The 16003-nt window shown below is 40.4% G+C and overlaps 1 protein-coding gene and 1 pseudogene across 1 annotated transcript; one reads left to right on the forward strand and one right to left on the reverse strand.

The window, feature by feature from the left end:
* Positions 1 to 4390: 4390 nt before the first annotated feature.
* LOC137756341 (toll-like receptor 13) lies at positions 4391 to 6373 on the forward strand. Its single transcript, XM_068532635.1, is given in 1 exon segment — positions 4391 to 6373. A coding segment is annotated over 1 exon segment (1983 nt).
* Positions 6374 to 15196: 8823 nt separating this feature from the next.
* LOC137757093 (guided entry of tail-anchored proteins factor 1 pseudogene) lies at positions 15197 to 15754 on the reverse strand (annotated as a pseudogene).
* Between the last annotated feature and the right edge of the window lie 249 nt (positions 15755 to 16003).

Genomic DNA, 16003 nt, shown 5'->3' on the forward strand with positions numbered 1-16003 from the left:
CTCACTGCAACTAAAGAAAGCCTGTGTGCGGCAACGATGACCCAACACAGCCAAAAAATTAAAAAAAAAAAGAGTATATAGTGGACAGAGGAGGATCAGGAATGGAATCTGGCAGCTAAGGTAGAAAACACTCAACTTCTTGTTTTTCCCTAAAAATGAGCTAGCTTATATGTTCTGTATTTGTCAATAATATTTTCCCTTTTCTTCTTGCATAGTTTGCTCCTTAACTAGGGGGAAGCCAGGTTCCAGGTGTTTTGAGAAGTGGAGCTTTAGAATTTCTATAGCAGCTTTGTGCTAGATTGCATCCATACATTTAATTTTGTGCTAGTTTTTTTTAAATCATTGTTTTGGAGGAAAAAATATTAAGGAACCTGGAATCAGATGCTCAGCTTTCAGATGCTTTTGGTATAGCAAGCTTTGCTACAAGAAAGTAAAGCTTTAGGCTAGGGGCTCTCTAAACAAGGGTGAACTAATGACAAAGTTATAAACTAGTCAAAGTTGTCTTTCACGACTCCTGCCTTCACCCTTTGTGTACTCTTTTTTCCCCTCGTTGGGACTCCTTCCCTCCTTGCCCCACACCCAACTGTCCAGTATCCTCATAGCCTCTCCTTACAGACATTTTAGAGATTTTCTGTCTGGAAGGACACAGGAGAAGCTGATAACAAAGGAGGAGGGCTGAGGAATTGGGGTGAGGAGACTTACATTTTTACTGTGCATCATTTTGTGCTGTTTGAATTTTAAATATCTGCATGTACCACCTATTGGAAAAAAATTTTTAAACTTTTTTCAGTAAAGAATTTGCTATCTAGGCAGTCCATGGCATATAATATTTTGGGAAAAGATGGTCTAGGTTGAAGTGATGTAGATCTAACCTTATTTGCTTATAAAAGTTTTCGAAATAAGTGTTTATGTTCTAAACTGAAAGCCTGATGCCAATTTTTTAAAAAAATTAAAATGATTACAAATATCATTTTTAATCAAATGCTAAATGCTATGCTTTAGACTAACCTTTACAAATATGGTAAAAATACATCCTGAAATTTTAAAGCTAGTTCCAATGAAAAATATTCTAACCCAATGTAAGACTAGCATGTCTTGACTTTTGGTTCATAAAATATGGTCAGCATAGATATATTTTTCTAATATAAAAATTAAGTAGAGCAGCACAGTGACAATATCATAAACTTGTATTACATAGTATACAGACATCTAGTTTACTGTAGAAATTTCTTTTTTAATTGAAGTATAGTTGAATTACAATGTTGTCTTAGTTTCAGGTATACAGCAAAGTGATTCAGTTTATATATATATATATTTTCAGATTCCTTTCTATTATAAGATATTATGAGATGTTGAATATAGTTCCCTGTGCTACACAGTAGGACCTTTGATGTTTATCTATTTTATATAAAGTAGTGTGTATTTGTTAATCCCAAGCTCCTAATTTATGTCTCCCCCTCCTTCCCCTTTGGTAACCGTATGTCTGTTTTCTATGTCTAGGGTCTGTTTCTGTAAATAAGTTCATTTGTACTCTTTTTCTTAGATTCCACATATGAGTGATATCATATGATATTTGTCTTTCTGTATCTGACTTACTTCATTCAGTATGACAATCTGTAGGTCTATCCATGTTGCTGCAAATGGCATTATTTTGTTCTTTTTTATGGCTGAGTCATTATCACACCTTCTTTACCCATTGATCTCTTTGTGGACACTTAGGTTGCTTCCATGTCCTGGCTATTGTACATAGTACTGCTATGAACATTGGGGAGCATGTATCTTTAGTCTACTATAGAAAGTTCTTATTTCTTCACTATCCTTGCCTCATTTTGAATGCCACAGCCAGACGAGTTTGGCTCTCTGCCCTGTTCCAGTACTTTGAAAAGTTCAGTGTGACAGGCCTAAACTCAAGCTGCAAAAACCAGTGCTGTTTGGGTCTTTGCACAGATTCTTTCCTATTCACTTTCTTGACTGTCTACTCTCTGCTCTCATCTCCCTGTCATGCTGAACCTAGTTCCACAACCTCTTCTAGAAGCCCTTCATTTTGGTTACCTTTAAGTACTTCTCTTCTTCTATGGTTTATAGGCCCCAGCTCCCTGCTCTGGTATTGGCTCTGAATGCTCCTTTGATTGCAGTAACACCAGCAGTTTCAGGTAAAAGAAACCTCCTCCACTAGCCCTGCCCCCATGGAACCTTTACCAACAAAGCTTTTCCCTTTCTGTACCTTGTCAGGGTGGGCAATTTGGATGTTTGGAGCTTTACAGTTTCCCTTCATTTAAAATTTCCTGGGACAAACAGGGATAGATTTTAGGGGTCATGTTGGTAACCCTTGTCATCTGTGAGAGCATTCATCTGGCAATGCCATCTTGTTCAACCCAGTTTCCTTGAGTCACCCCGCACTTATGCAAGACATATTTACTTATGCTACTACTTTTTCTTCCTCTTCTGCTCCTCCTCTTTGCCCTTCTCCTTCTTCTTTTTTTTAAAATTTTATTTATTTATTTATTCATTTATGGTTGTGTTGGGCCCTCGTTTCTGTGCGAGGGCTCTCCCCAGTTGCAGCAAGCGGGGGCCACTCTTCATCGCGGTGCACGGGCCTCTCACTATCGCGGCCTCTCCCGTTGCGGAGCACAGGCTCCAGACGCGCAGGCTCAGCAGTTGTGGTGCACGGGCCCAGTTGCTCCGCGGCATGTGGGATCTTCCTAGACCAGGGCTCGAACCCATGTCCCCTGCATTGGCAGGCAGACTCTCAACCACTGTGCCACCAGGGAAGCCCTCCTTCTTTTTATATTTACTTTTGCAATGAAATCTCTCATCCTTTGATCCATTTCCTTCCTGTTCCCTAACAAAGTTAAAATGCCTTAAAGCACTGGCCTCCTAGCACTGAATCAATCTACTCATCTCAGTCCTAATACCAGCGGGCTGACTTAAAATTGAAATTGAAACTATCATCAGATCATTGTTTTTTTCATTTTCTCTGTCATTGACATGAATATAAAGTGTAAGTATAAACTTAGGACACCGCCTTTTGTGGAATATTCTAGAATTTATACACCAAATTAGCATTCTTCAAAGTGATCACTGAGATAGAGTTGTTACAAGTATCCCTGTGATGTAATCATTGTTACAAATGTTTGGGGGCTGCTCTTTTGGAATTAAGGGGTGACAGAAGGTAGTGGAAAGAACATGAGGTTCTGAGATGATATAGCCTTTGCTTTGTTTTGTTTTGTTTTTTCTTTGCCACATATTGTGTGTTTCTATTTATATGAAATGTCCAGAATAAGCATATCCATAGAGAGAGAAAATAGATTAGTGGTTGTCAGAGCCTACATAAAAGCAGGAATGGAGAGTGATTGCTAATGTGTGCAGGGCTTTTTTGAGGGGGGGGATGGTGAAGACAATTTTCTGGAATTGGATAGTGATGATTGCACAAATTTGCAACTATATTAAAAACCACTTCATTATACACTTTAAAAGAATAAAGTTTATGGTATATAAAATATACTTTAAGCTGCTATTAAAAATGTATGTAAACTTACATCTAATTTCCACATAAATAAGATATAGCCTTTTCTTTGAATTGCTAATCTGCCTCACATTAGCTGTACAATATGTGTGTCTCTGAGCTTCCAGTTCCCCATGTATACAGTGGGGTTGAGACTATTTATCTTGCTGAGTTTTGTAGTGAGTCATTCATGCCTATGAAAATGCTGGACACATAGTAAGTGCTTGATATTTTCACACTTCTGTACTTACTGCCAGTTTATCATCTGTGCAAGAAAGTTGTTGCCCCTGTACACTCTCCCTTAGTTGATGGCTCTATTTCCCCCTCTCTCTTTGTGTTCTGGTCAAACTCAACTATATTCTTCCTTAAAAAATTAGGAGTATGAGGGAAGTTTTCTGACTTGATATATATTGAAACTTATAGCAAATAAAATAATTAATTGAAAATCTATAGATGTCATCCCATTAACAAAAAAAAATCTATCATCACTATGATTTAATATAGGGAGGTTGTGACCAATATTATGAGACCAACATAAAAAAATGCATAGGAAATGTATGAATTTGAAAAAGAGATATATAACTTCCATTACCTACAGAGAACATAATCATTAACAGATAAACCTAATGGAATAAACAGTCATATTTTTAAAACTATTATGAGTTCAGAAAGCTTTCTATGCTTATGATCAACAAGAACACAAAAAATTAAAAACTTATGGCACCCTTGCTATACTTAACTAGAAAATTAGGAAAAAATAAGATATTTCTCAATATCTCAATAATAAAATCTAAAAGTTTCTAGGACATACCCTAACACAGAAACACAAAGTTTTACAGAGAATATTTTAAAACTTTTTAAAAATATAAAGGAGGTTTTGACTAAATGAAGATATACCATGTCTATATTTGGTGTCGCCTCCTCCGAAATTTACCTGTATTAGAGGCTTTGGTTTTTTGGAAAAATGCCATTAATGCAGGGGGCATAAAGCGCCTTGCCAAATGTACCAGGCTTTTGTCCCTTGACCTGAGCCAAAGCAATAATCTTGTTCACCTCAATGACAGTGAGTTTGATGCTATGCCCAGCCTCCAAAGGTTGAATCTAAACACGTGTCAACTTTCCTTTCTCAGCAACAGGACCTGGGGTGCCCTCCAGAACTTGAGAGCCCTAGACCTGAGCCACAATAAGTTTAAAAGATTTCCAGATTTTGCATTTTCACCCTTGAGGTACCTACAATCTCTCTTTCTCTCTAGACATCCCATCACAGAACTCAATAATATGGCCTTCTATGGGCTGTATTCATTGAAGGAGCTCAACTTGGCCGGGTGCTGGATAGTAGAAATTGACAAATACTCCTTTGCTCAACTTCCAAATTTAGAGAGTTTAGACCTTGGATACAACAATATTCGGACACTGAAATGCAGAACATTTCAGTTTCTGAAGAAGCTCCAAGTTCTCATTCTCTCCCAGAACCGCCTGAAAGACATAGAGGAGAATGCATTTTCTGACCTCAATTACCTCTATAAACTTGACTTGGCATACAATATCTTGTCAAGTTTTCAAGCAGGCCTTTTCTTGGGCCTGGAAAATCTAGAAGTTTTGAATCTCAGTTTTAATAAAATTAGTTATGAAACCACTAGGACCTTGCCATTTCCTCCATTTATGAACCTCAAGTCTGTGAAACAACTCAACCTAGAAGGACAAATACATGGAATTCAGGTTGTTCCAACCAACTTCTTCCAAGGGCTGAATGGCCTGCAGGAGTTACTCCTAGGGAAAAATCCCATGGTATTCCTAGACGACCTTCAGTTTGACTCCCTGATTAATCTCACAAAGTTGGATATCTCAGGAACAAAATCTGGAGACCGAAGTCTCAGTTTAAATATTTCCTTATTCCAAAAACTCAAAAGACTAAAAATGCTGCGCCTAGAAAACAACTTAGTGTCATTGACTCCTGGCATGTTCTCTGGCTTAGAAAGCCTTCAGGTCTTCTCTTTAAGATTCAACAACCTAAGAGTCATTAATCAAAGTCATCTGGAGAATCTGAAATCTCTGAAGTACTTTGATCTCTATGGGAACAAACTTCAGTGCAGCTGTGACAATGCGTGGTTCAAGAATTGGTCAATAAACACAGCAAATGTCCATATCCCCTACCTCCGGAGCTATACTTGTCAGCAGCCAAATATCCAGAGTTTGTTGATAGATTTTGATGATTCTATGTGTAATTTTGACCTAGGAAAAGTTTGCTTCTTCTGCTCCTTCAGTCTGGTCCTCACAACCATGGTCTCCTCTTGGTTCATTGCCAAGATGACTCCATCTCTATGGTATGGGCTCTACATATTTTGAGCCTGGTACCTGGCCAAGTGGCATAGGACAGAGAAGGAGTTCATCTATGATGCCTTTGTCTCTTTCACTGCCACTGATGAGCAGTGGGTATATGAAGAGCTTGTTCCAGCCCTAGAAGAAGGTGGCCAGCCCACTTTTAAGCTCTGTCTTCACCACCGGGACTTTGAACCAGACATAGACATCTTTGAGAACATCCAGAATGCCATCAACACCAGCCAGAAAACTTTGTGTGTGGTCAGTAACCACTACCTGCACAGTGAATGGTGCCAGCTTGAAGTACAGCTGGCCAGCATCAAGATGTTCTATGAGCACGAGGATGTCATCATCTTGATCTTCCTGGAAGAGATCCCAAACTATAAGTTATCCAGCTACCACCGACTCAGGAAACTTGTGAATAGGCAGACATTTATCACCTGGCCAGACAGTGCCCAAGAGAGGCCACTCTTCTGGGCTCGTATTAGAAATGCATTGGGCAACAAATCTGTGGAGAAAGACAACGCACAGCTAATTGTGGCCCAGTGACTAGAAGTCTTTGTGACCTCAAATCCAATGTTGCCCAAGGTGTGTATCGACTAAGAGTGTGACTGAACGTACCTGCTCTGTGGGGAGAAGGTTGCTCATGACCGTTATTTGGTTAATGTCCATCAGGCAACTGGAAGAGTGAAGGGAGCTGCCTGAGGAAGCTTCAGGAACAGTGTTAGGGGATGTAATCCCGCTATTAGGGGATTAGATATCTGGAAAGTAGGGCCCTCATATGTGCTTGAGAACATTGCTCAGCTAGTTTATCCAAATCAGTTCCTGTCAAGATAGATTGAACTATACTCCTTCTAAGAACCTATAACAACATAAACACCACACACAGGGTTTAATAAAAGCAAAAAAAAAAAAAAAAAGTTAGGATTCTGGTGTATTCTCCTTTAGGGCATGAAATTCCAAAGGCCGCCTTCTGTTTAAGTCAGAGCCCAAGCGTTAGGAGAGTCCTAGTTTGGATCCATTGATTTACTCAATGGCAAGCAGCCTTGATGATCTAGCAGTGCAATGATGACTGCAGGAACTATCACCTAGCTGTGATAAAACAGACTTCATAGAGCAAGTTTCTGGCAGCCATTCTTAGGGTTGTAGCCCCAATGGCTTCATACTTCAAGCACCAGACACAGACCAGTGTCCTGTAGCAGGCAATATCTGTAGGGAGCAACACCCAGCATAGGGGCCATGGCTCTGGTAGTAGGCAAAAGTGCTACAGATTCCTGTAGGAAGGAATTTCTTACAGGAAAAGTGCTATAAATTCCTGGAGCAAGAGGGGCCATAGGGATCTAGAGGAGATCAGCCTATAGTGGGATTAGTAGGGTACCAACACTGCCCTTTTCTGACTGTCTCTCCATGAGGACTTGGTCTTTGCCCTTTATCCCTAAGACTCTGGGAAGAGTTTGTTGAGGAAGAAAGACCCTGATGGGCAGAATCTTTAGCAGCTCAGGTAGTCAAACGTCTACCTCAGTGGGCCCTTGCCAGGTCTCTCTGTACTACAAATGACTCCCCTGTGTGAAGAGAGGTCGGCATGTTTGGGACAGGACTTTTGTTAAACTGTTAGGGAAAAATCCAAGGGCATTTGTGTGGGAAATTGTGAGTCATCAGCTGGATGTTTGTGGGTTAAATATTACATTGTTGCAGGAAAGGTTTACAACTGCCTCATGGGACATGCAAGAAATATGACATTACTTAATTTTCTTTAAATCAAATGATATCTGATTTTGAGGCCCTGTTCTGCTAGATTGTTAAAAAATTCTATCTTAGTCATTATGGGATCCCCACCCTCACCCACTAACCCCTCATGTTCTTGCATAAAGCAAAAAAAGAAAAAGTTGGTGGAGGACTTTTGTAGAAAAGAAGTGCTCAGGAGTGAAAAACAGCTCTTTTTTTTGCATCCTGAAAAAAATGGGGGGCAATTTCTCCAGGAGTCTTTGGTCCACATTACCACTTGTATGCCCATCGTCCAAGCTGGATCCCTGGAGTCTGAGGACTCTGCTGCCTCTGGGCTATGCTTGGCACTGCATCTTTTGCTGAAAATTGGACATAGCCATTCACCTCCCTGGAGATGAAATGGGTCTTGGATCCCACCACTCAAGGAAACGGCAAGTAGACCTCTGTTCTTTTCCTGGTCTTAAGTAAACTTCACCTCTCTGGGTGCTTCAGTCACCATTCTGTGCCCTGCTCTCTCCCCATCACACACACACACACACACATACACACACACACACACACACACACTAGCATGATTCAATAAACTAAAAGACAGGAAGACAACTTCCTGTCTTCAGACAACTTCAACAGGCATAGGAGTGTGTTCCCTTTGGATGGGGGGGAGCTATATTTCTCTTATTCTTCCTGATTCTTCCACAGCAGGAAAAATAAAACAAAAACATCTCTATACATTATTCTGCCATGAAATTAATAAGTGAAAATGACTAGCAGACTAAGATCATTGGGCAGCATGCCAATCAATGGCTGTATAGGATTCTTTGAAATTACAGTGTGTGATATGAGGGGCACAATACCATGAAGAGGGTGATGGCTGTAGCCTAGTAGGAAAGTACACATTGGTGCATGTGTGTGTAGTCCTTCTTGGAAGGAAAGGTGGATAATTAATAACTTGAACTCGTTTCATTTTTGAAATGATGAGGCAATCATGCTGGAACAGAGACTAAATTTTATACACATATTCCAGGAAACCAGATGAACAGCAGTGTTCACCCATGTACTTGGGACCAGCTACATAATTGCAGGGCCTAATGTAAAGTGAAAATGCAGGGCCACTTGTCCAAAAGTTATTCAGAATTTCAAGACAGTGATGGCAGAGCACTAAACCAAGTACAGGGACCTTCTGAGTGTGGAGCCCTGTGTGACTGCACTGGTCACATGCCCATGAAGCTGGTCCTGCTTGTGACTATCAGCCAGGTGAATAGGATTTTCTCCTCACAACTTAAATCTCCAAATAGGAAAACAGTGGGTATTTTCCCACAGAACATATTATTTAATCCAGTAAAGGGATGATTATTTCCTTGAGCGAAACTGTCTCGCCAGTCTTTGAGGTCATCTTAAAAAAGAAGTGGAATTGTCTTTTGTATTAAAAAAAAAATACCGTCACACCACCACAGATAAAATGGTGCCATTGTCATTCTTGTTGTTTTAGTCTTGGAAGGGATTGGGGCAGTAACTCAAGGCATACCCATTATACAAAGGTTTGCATTATGTTTTTACATGTATCAAGTATTTACTTAGCTGGGATACAGGGAAATTCATTTCCTAGACCAAATTACTAAAACTATAGGCACTTTAAAATGAAGCCATTGGAGCTGTAATTATATAAAAAAGATATTTGGAAATGATTATGTAGTTAATTTCTCTATCATCAATCAATCTGCAGTAACAAGTGGTTTAAATTGGAACAGAAAAAAATTTACAAGAGAAAAAGAGAAATGTTCCTGCCAGTAAAGCTAAAAATATATTAAGCTTAATTTGTTAGAAAGATCTGAATTTTTTTTCCCTACAGATACTGAAAAAAGGGATAGAAATCTCTCTGTTTAGAATTATTTATATGGGCCTACTTGGATGATTTTTCAAAATTTATTTAATTAATTTATTTTATTTTTGGCTGCGTTGGGTCTTCGTTGCTGCCCGCGGGCTTTCTCTGGTTGCGGCGAGCGGGGGCTACTCTTCGTTGCGGTGTGCGGGCTTCTCATTGCGGTGGCTTCTCTTGTTGCAGAGCATGGGCTCTAGGTGCACAGGCTTCAGTAGCTGTGGCATGCAGGCTTAGTTGCTCTGCGGCATGTGGGATCTTCCTGGACCAGGGCTCGAACTCATGTCCCCTGCATTGGCAGGTGGACTCTTAACCACTGTGCCACCAGGGAAGCCCCTACCTGGATGATTTTTAAGCTCATCTTCCAAACCAGAGTTTCAGTGCCAGCTCTGTATTTATGAGAAAGGGATAATGTCTCCACCTATTGAATATATGTTTCCTTGCAACCACACATTTGCCCTTAATAATAGGATTAGTGATTGAGTTTAAGAGGCAGAGCCAAAATTATTCCTTGGCACACACAGTGTGGTCCAGAGATCAGAAGCATGAGCATCACCTGGGAGCTTGTCAGAAATGCAGACTCTCAGGCCCAACCCAGAGTCTGCATGTTAACTGAACCAGAATCTGCATGTTAACAAGATCTCCAGAGGATTCTTATACACATTATAGCTTGAAAGGCACTGGGTTAAGCAATTACTTACATTGAGGAAGCTCTGGGAAGGTTCTCCTATCTTCAAATATTAACTCCTCTTAGGTTACACAGTGATCAAAATGTAATCATTAAATATTCTTTGGATTTCTCTTCTTGTAATATTTCTCAAAAGAATAACAGTAACAATACTATAATTTTACATGTGTGTTGTTAATTACCGTTTCCAAAGCACTTTCATACCTGTGATCTCACTTGATAACTTTGTGATGGGTAGCCCATTAAACTAATGCACCCTAATCATTCTACCAGTAAATATGAAGGTAGGTCAATATTGTATTGCTTTTGCCTAAGACCATTAAAAAATCAAAGAATACTTTGGTGTTAATCATTTTGCAATATATAAATGTATCAAATCAACACATTGTACACCTTAAACTTACACAATATTATGCCAGTTATATATCAATAAAGCTGGGAAAAAAACTGCAAGAATAATATATAGGTACAGTGAAATCCAACTAAATGAGTGCAAAATTGACATAAGAGTTTTGAGATAAAAGATAATATAGTGAGGATATATTTCTAAGCGTGAAAATATAGAAGGGTTCATAGAATCCCAGAAAGAATCTTCATCATTGGGTAGATTTAATTATTATGTCTAAAATAACATTCATTCTAATTGTTGAAGTGAAAAGAAGTGGCTCTGGAAGCTACATATGTGTTCATTTAAAACAGGAAACAACTTGAGTTAGAATTAGCCTAAGAAAATGCAGATATACAATGCAAAAATGAGAATAGAGGATCTATTAACTTGGGAACTATAAAAACAGGTTTGTAGATATATCTGGACACTGACTGCTGTAAAGGTTTGTCTGCAGATTAAGAAGGTGACATTGACCCAATAATGTCACTTACTACAATCATCTTTGATTTTATTATATTGTACCTCTAGGAGGAATTTAAGCCTGTTATAGGTGGCCTATTGCATCCTAAAACATTTAGGAGGAACTGAGATAAAGCTATTGTGGATTATGGTGGCTCTAAGTCCAGTCCTAACAATTTTGTAGTTTCCAAATAAAGTTCTCAATGGAATCTTTCTAAATTGAAAATCATTAAATAAAGTGACACCGACAGGGGTTCTAACTGGGGGAACTGTTTCCCAAGATGAGAAATGTTAAGCATCTAGTGAAAAGCTAAAACTTTTAGGGTCACTGCCACAGGTGATACGTGGCTGCAAACACAGCTTAAGGTGTAGTCCCTGGCTTAATGGAGTTTACGATCTAATTAGGAGATAACATATATTTGTGTAACAGATAATTAAAATGCTAGTCGAATGAGTGGTACAGACAGTAAATGTTAAATTAGAGAAAGATGGCCAGAAGCCCACTAAGCACTAAGATATGGCAATTAATATCAGATGACCAAGGTTTGAGGCTTGACTCGACCACTTAAGAACTGTAACCCTGTTACTTGACCGCTCTAAACCCCAGTTTTCCACTCTGTAAAATCAGGATAATTACGTTAGCTTTTTCTAGGCTGTGTTAAAGACTAAGTGAAATAATGTACAGATGGTCTTAGGAGGATGCCTGGCCCATAGATGTTAGCTAAGAAATTCACCTTCCTCATGACTGAAGGACCTGGGGCAGAAAGATCATTGGGTGTCTGAGGATGGGCTTACTGAAAAGGAGTAGCTAGAAACATAGAGGCCACCAGCTTTGTCCACTTCACCATTTGCTAAAGGTCATCCCTAAAGGGAGACCTGGGTCGTTTCCCTCAAAGGATACAGCTCAGCTTTGACGGTACTTCAAGCTTTGTAGAGTACTAAAAGACAGATCTCATTTCATTGCTTACCATCCCCTGAAATGCCCAACCTAATCTCTATAATCTAAACTACCTGTGGATGCCCAAGGCCCAAGCCAGCAGCTTTTTAGGGTTAGAAAGAAGATTGGCATCAGTGAGTTGCAGTGATGAAAGGAAAGGGGACCAGAGAGAATGTGAAGTAGCAGAACCGGTTTCCTTGGTAGCCCCTGCACAGTACTGCCACCTGGTGGTTATTTAATAAACCACAATATCTCTTCCACAGTCTTGTCCTAAAGTACAGCCTTAGTGTTAACGGAGAGAACGTGGTGATGCACTGTATTCGTTTCTGGTGACTACTGTAACAAATTACTACAAAGATGGTGACAACAGAAATTTATTCTCTCATAGTTCTGGAGGCCAGAAGTCCAAAATCAAGGTGTGGGCGAGGCCATGATCCCTCTAGAAGCTCTAGGGGAGAATCTGTTCTTTGCCTTTTCCAGCTTCTGTTGGTTGCTGGCCGCTGTTCCTGAGCTTGTGGCTGCATCACTCGAATCTCTGCCTGCCTCTTCACATGGTCTTCTCCTGTTCTGTGTGCCTGATCTTCCTTTGCCTCTCTCTTATAGGGACACTTGTAATGGCATTTAGGGCCCACTTGGAAAATCAAGGATTTTCTCCTCATTTTAAGATGCTTAATTCAATAGACATCGGCAAAGACTCTTTTCCAAATAGGGCAACATACACAAGTTCCAGGCATTTGATGTGAATATCTTTTGGGGACCATTTTTTGGCCTAACACATTTCTTCTTTATTATCATTTATTATACATTGTTGGTAATGAATATATAAGATCAATTGGGACTTCCCTGGTGGCGCAGCAGTTAAGAATCCGCCTGCCAATGCAGGGGACACGGGTTCAAGCCCTGGTCCGGGAAGATCCCACATGCCGCATAGCAACTAAGCCCATGTGCCACAACTACTGAGCCTGTGCTCTAGGGCCCGCGAGCCACAACTACTAAGCCCGCGTGCCACAGCTACTGAAGCCCACGTGCCTAGAGCCCGTGCTCCGCAACAAGAGAAGCCCCCACTCGCCACAACTAGAGAAAGCCCGCGCGCAGCAACAAAGACCCAACGTTTCTTTGGTTTAATAAAAAAAATTATTAAAAAAAAAAAAAAGATTGATCTGCTGGCCAGGGCAGGCCAAGAGGATAGGATGCAGGATATAGAGTTTTGAATTTGGGTGTGGGGATGAGATAAGGAGGGAAAAGTCTAGAGTGTCAACTTTTCCAGGGAAGGCCAGCTTGGGTGGGACAGCTCAGTGAGAGACCCTGGGTTGTTGGGAAGCAGCACAGAGGACTCTGGGCACATGGTGTGGAGGAGAGAGTACAGAAAGGGCAAGAAAGGGGTGGTGAGCTAAGATTTAACTTTTGTTTGTTTTTAATAAACTGAATGTGAGTGGTCCTAACCCTTAAAATCCTCTATATGTATAAGGAAATGGGCACTCTCAAACACTGCTGGTGAGACTGGTGGAGTTGGTAAAATACTTTTGGAGAACAATTCTACATATATATCATATACCTCCATCCAGTAATTCTAAGTCTAGAACTCTATTTTAAGGAAATGATCAGAATACAGGAAGATTTATGCACAAAGACATTCCTTATGTCCTTTTTTTTTATGGTGCCCTTGAGTGTTTGTAAACAACTCAAACGTCTACCTTTAGAAAGTAATAGTTGAGTGAATTATGGTTCATCTATATGATGAAATATTTTATAGTCATAAAAGAGTATGTTTATGAAAAGTGTACCTTAACATGAAAAATGCTTTTATGTGAGATGTTAAGCAAAATAAGTAGGAATTATGAATACATACATACATATTTTACACAAATATTAATTCTAAATTGATTCAAGACTTTAAAAAATATGTCTATGTGACCTCTTTATATGTATACATATTGAACTCTCAGAAATTGTGCATAAATATTTAGGTGGCATAACCACCTCTTAAAAAGCACAAACAGGGACTTTCCTGGTGGTCCAGTGGTTGAGAATCCACCTGCCAATGCAGGGGACATGGGTTCAAGCCCTGGTCCGGGAAGATCCCACATGACGTGGAGCAACTAAGTCTGTGCGCCATGACTACTGAGCCTGCGCTCTAGAGCCCGCGAGCCACAACTTCTGAAGCCCGCACGCCTAGAGCCCGTGCTGCGCAACAAGAGAAGCCACCGCAGTGAGAAGCATGCACAATGCAACGAAGAGTAGCCCCAACTTGCTGCAACTAGAGAAAGCCCGCGTGGAGCAACAAAGACCCAATGCAGCCAAAAGTAAATAAATAAATAAAATAAATTTATTTATAAAAAAGCACAAACATCATTTATTTTTGTATTCATCTAGCTCAGTAAAATCTTGCCTCCTGAAGCTAAATATTTTTCCCTCTATGTTTATTTCAACTTTTGTTCCCAAGCAGTTAGGCTTAAAAATTTGTAGATATACACAGTGAGTCTGTGATACATGCTGAATTACTACAGGAACTGCAGCTATAAATTGAACAAATATGGGCGAATGGGCTTGGTCCTAAAGGATGTAAGACTTTGACAGAACCAAATAGAGTGGCAGCACTCCCACTGGTCTTGGAGCTCATGGTACTTGGATTTTAGCACTGATACAGAAGAGACTTCTTAACAGAACTTTTTTGTTCATCAATCTAAAGTATTTAAAATCAATTCATGGTGGAAATCTAATTAAAGGTCAATATAGAAAAATGTTCTTATACTGATATTTAAAAATATGGAGATACCTCAGAATAAGCAATAGTGATAGAGCTAACCAAGTACTTCCTGACATTAGACAAATACAAATATATATATATATATTTTTTTTTCCTTAATAAAGAAATTTATTAAGCTGCCCTCTCAGCACAGCCAGCAGCACGTCCGTCTCCTAATCTGAAGAAATTTATTGATATGGGAAAAGGCTTACATAATAAGAGGGGTAAAAAATTGTATGTGCCAGATAACCTTAACCATACAAAAATAAATAGGAAAAAAGACTGGAAAAAATATACCACAATGTTAAGAGGGGTTATCCATAGCTACTGAGTGTTTTAAAAAGTTTTTTCTTATATTTCTAATCATTCTACAATGACATGTACTAATTTTAACACCCAAAAGAAATTCTTTCAGAAGTGAAAGAATGGCCGATAGCAGGAAATGCTGCAGAGGGGCTAAGCATAGTGTGAATTGAAAAGGAGTCACAGAATTTGGGAACCAGAGGTGGTGTTTCAATAAACGGGGTATCAGACCCCAGGTATTGGGCTTGGATTACGGAGGCAGGCTTGGGTTGAACTGTAGCCCTGCTACTTCACATTTCGGTGACACTGGACACGTAAGTTCTCCAGACGTCAGTTCCTTTGCTGCAAGCCCTGCTACTCCAGTGGGAAATGCTACCAGGCGGTCTAGTGGAGTTATCCATCTACTCAGCACCACGGTCACAGGGACAGAGTAGTACGTCCAGATGAGTGTGACCATCAGGGCAGCTTGCAATATGTAGAAAGCAACACTTATAACCCATTTTATCTTGGCCAACTGAGCTGCTGAGCTGTCCGTGCTTTCACGTGAGTTTTGAGCTTATCAGTCATCTTGTTGATCTTTCTCTCCAGCCTGGCGTATCTGGCACTCATCCATCATGTTGACGGTGGAGAGCTCCTGCTTCATACCCTGGATCTCTGCTCGCATCTGTGACTCCTGCTCCACGTCCTTCTGCAGCACCCTGGACATGAAGGAGGAGAAGGACGGGAGGAGGATCCTGAGTACACTGCACCCAAACACGAAGCTGAGCACCAGCAGCCAAGCCCAGCGGTCGGCCCCTGCCGCGCTCATCTCGGAGGCTCACGGCGGCGCCAGCTCAGCTAAAACAGCTCCACCTGGGACCAAGCTGACGGCCGCGCGTGCGCACTGAGCCCAGCGCCCCGCAGAGGCGCGCCGCCGCGCCTGCGCACTGCCTGTTAATACTTAATAATAGTAATAATTATTACTTACATAATACTTAGATTTAGAACTCCCATACCCATTCCTGTCCCCATCTACCCCACTCTTTCCACTCTCATAGCTAACCATTTTATTAGTTTC

Source organism: Eschrichtius robustus, chromosome X, assembly GCF_028021215.1.
Source record: "Eschrichtius robustus isolate mEscRob2 chromosome X, mEscRob2.pri, whole genome shotgun sequence".
NCBI lineage: Eukaryota > Metazoa > Chordata > Mammalia > Artiodactyla > Eschrichtiidae > Eschrichtius > Eschrichtius robustus.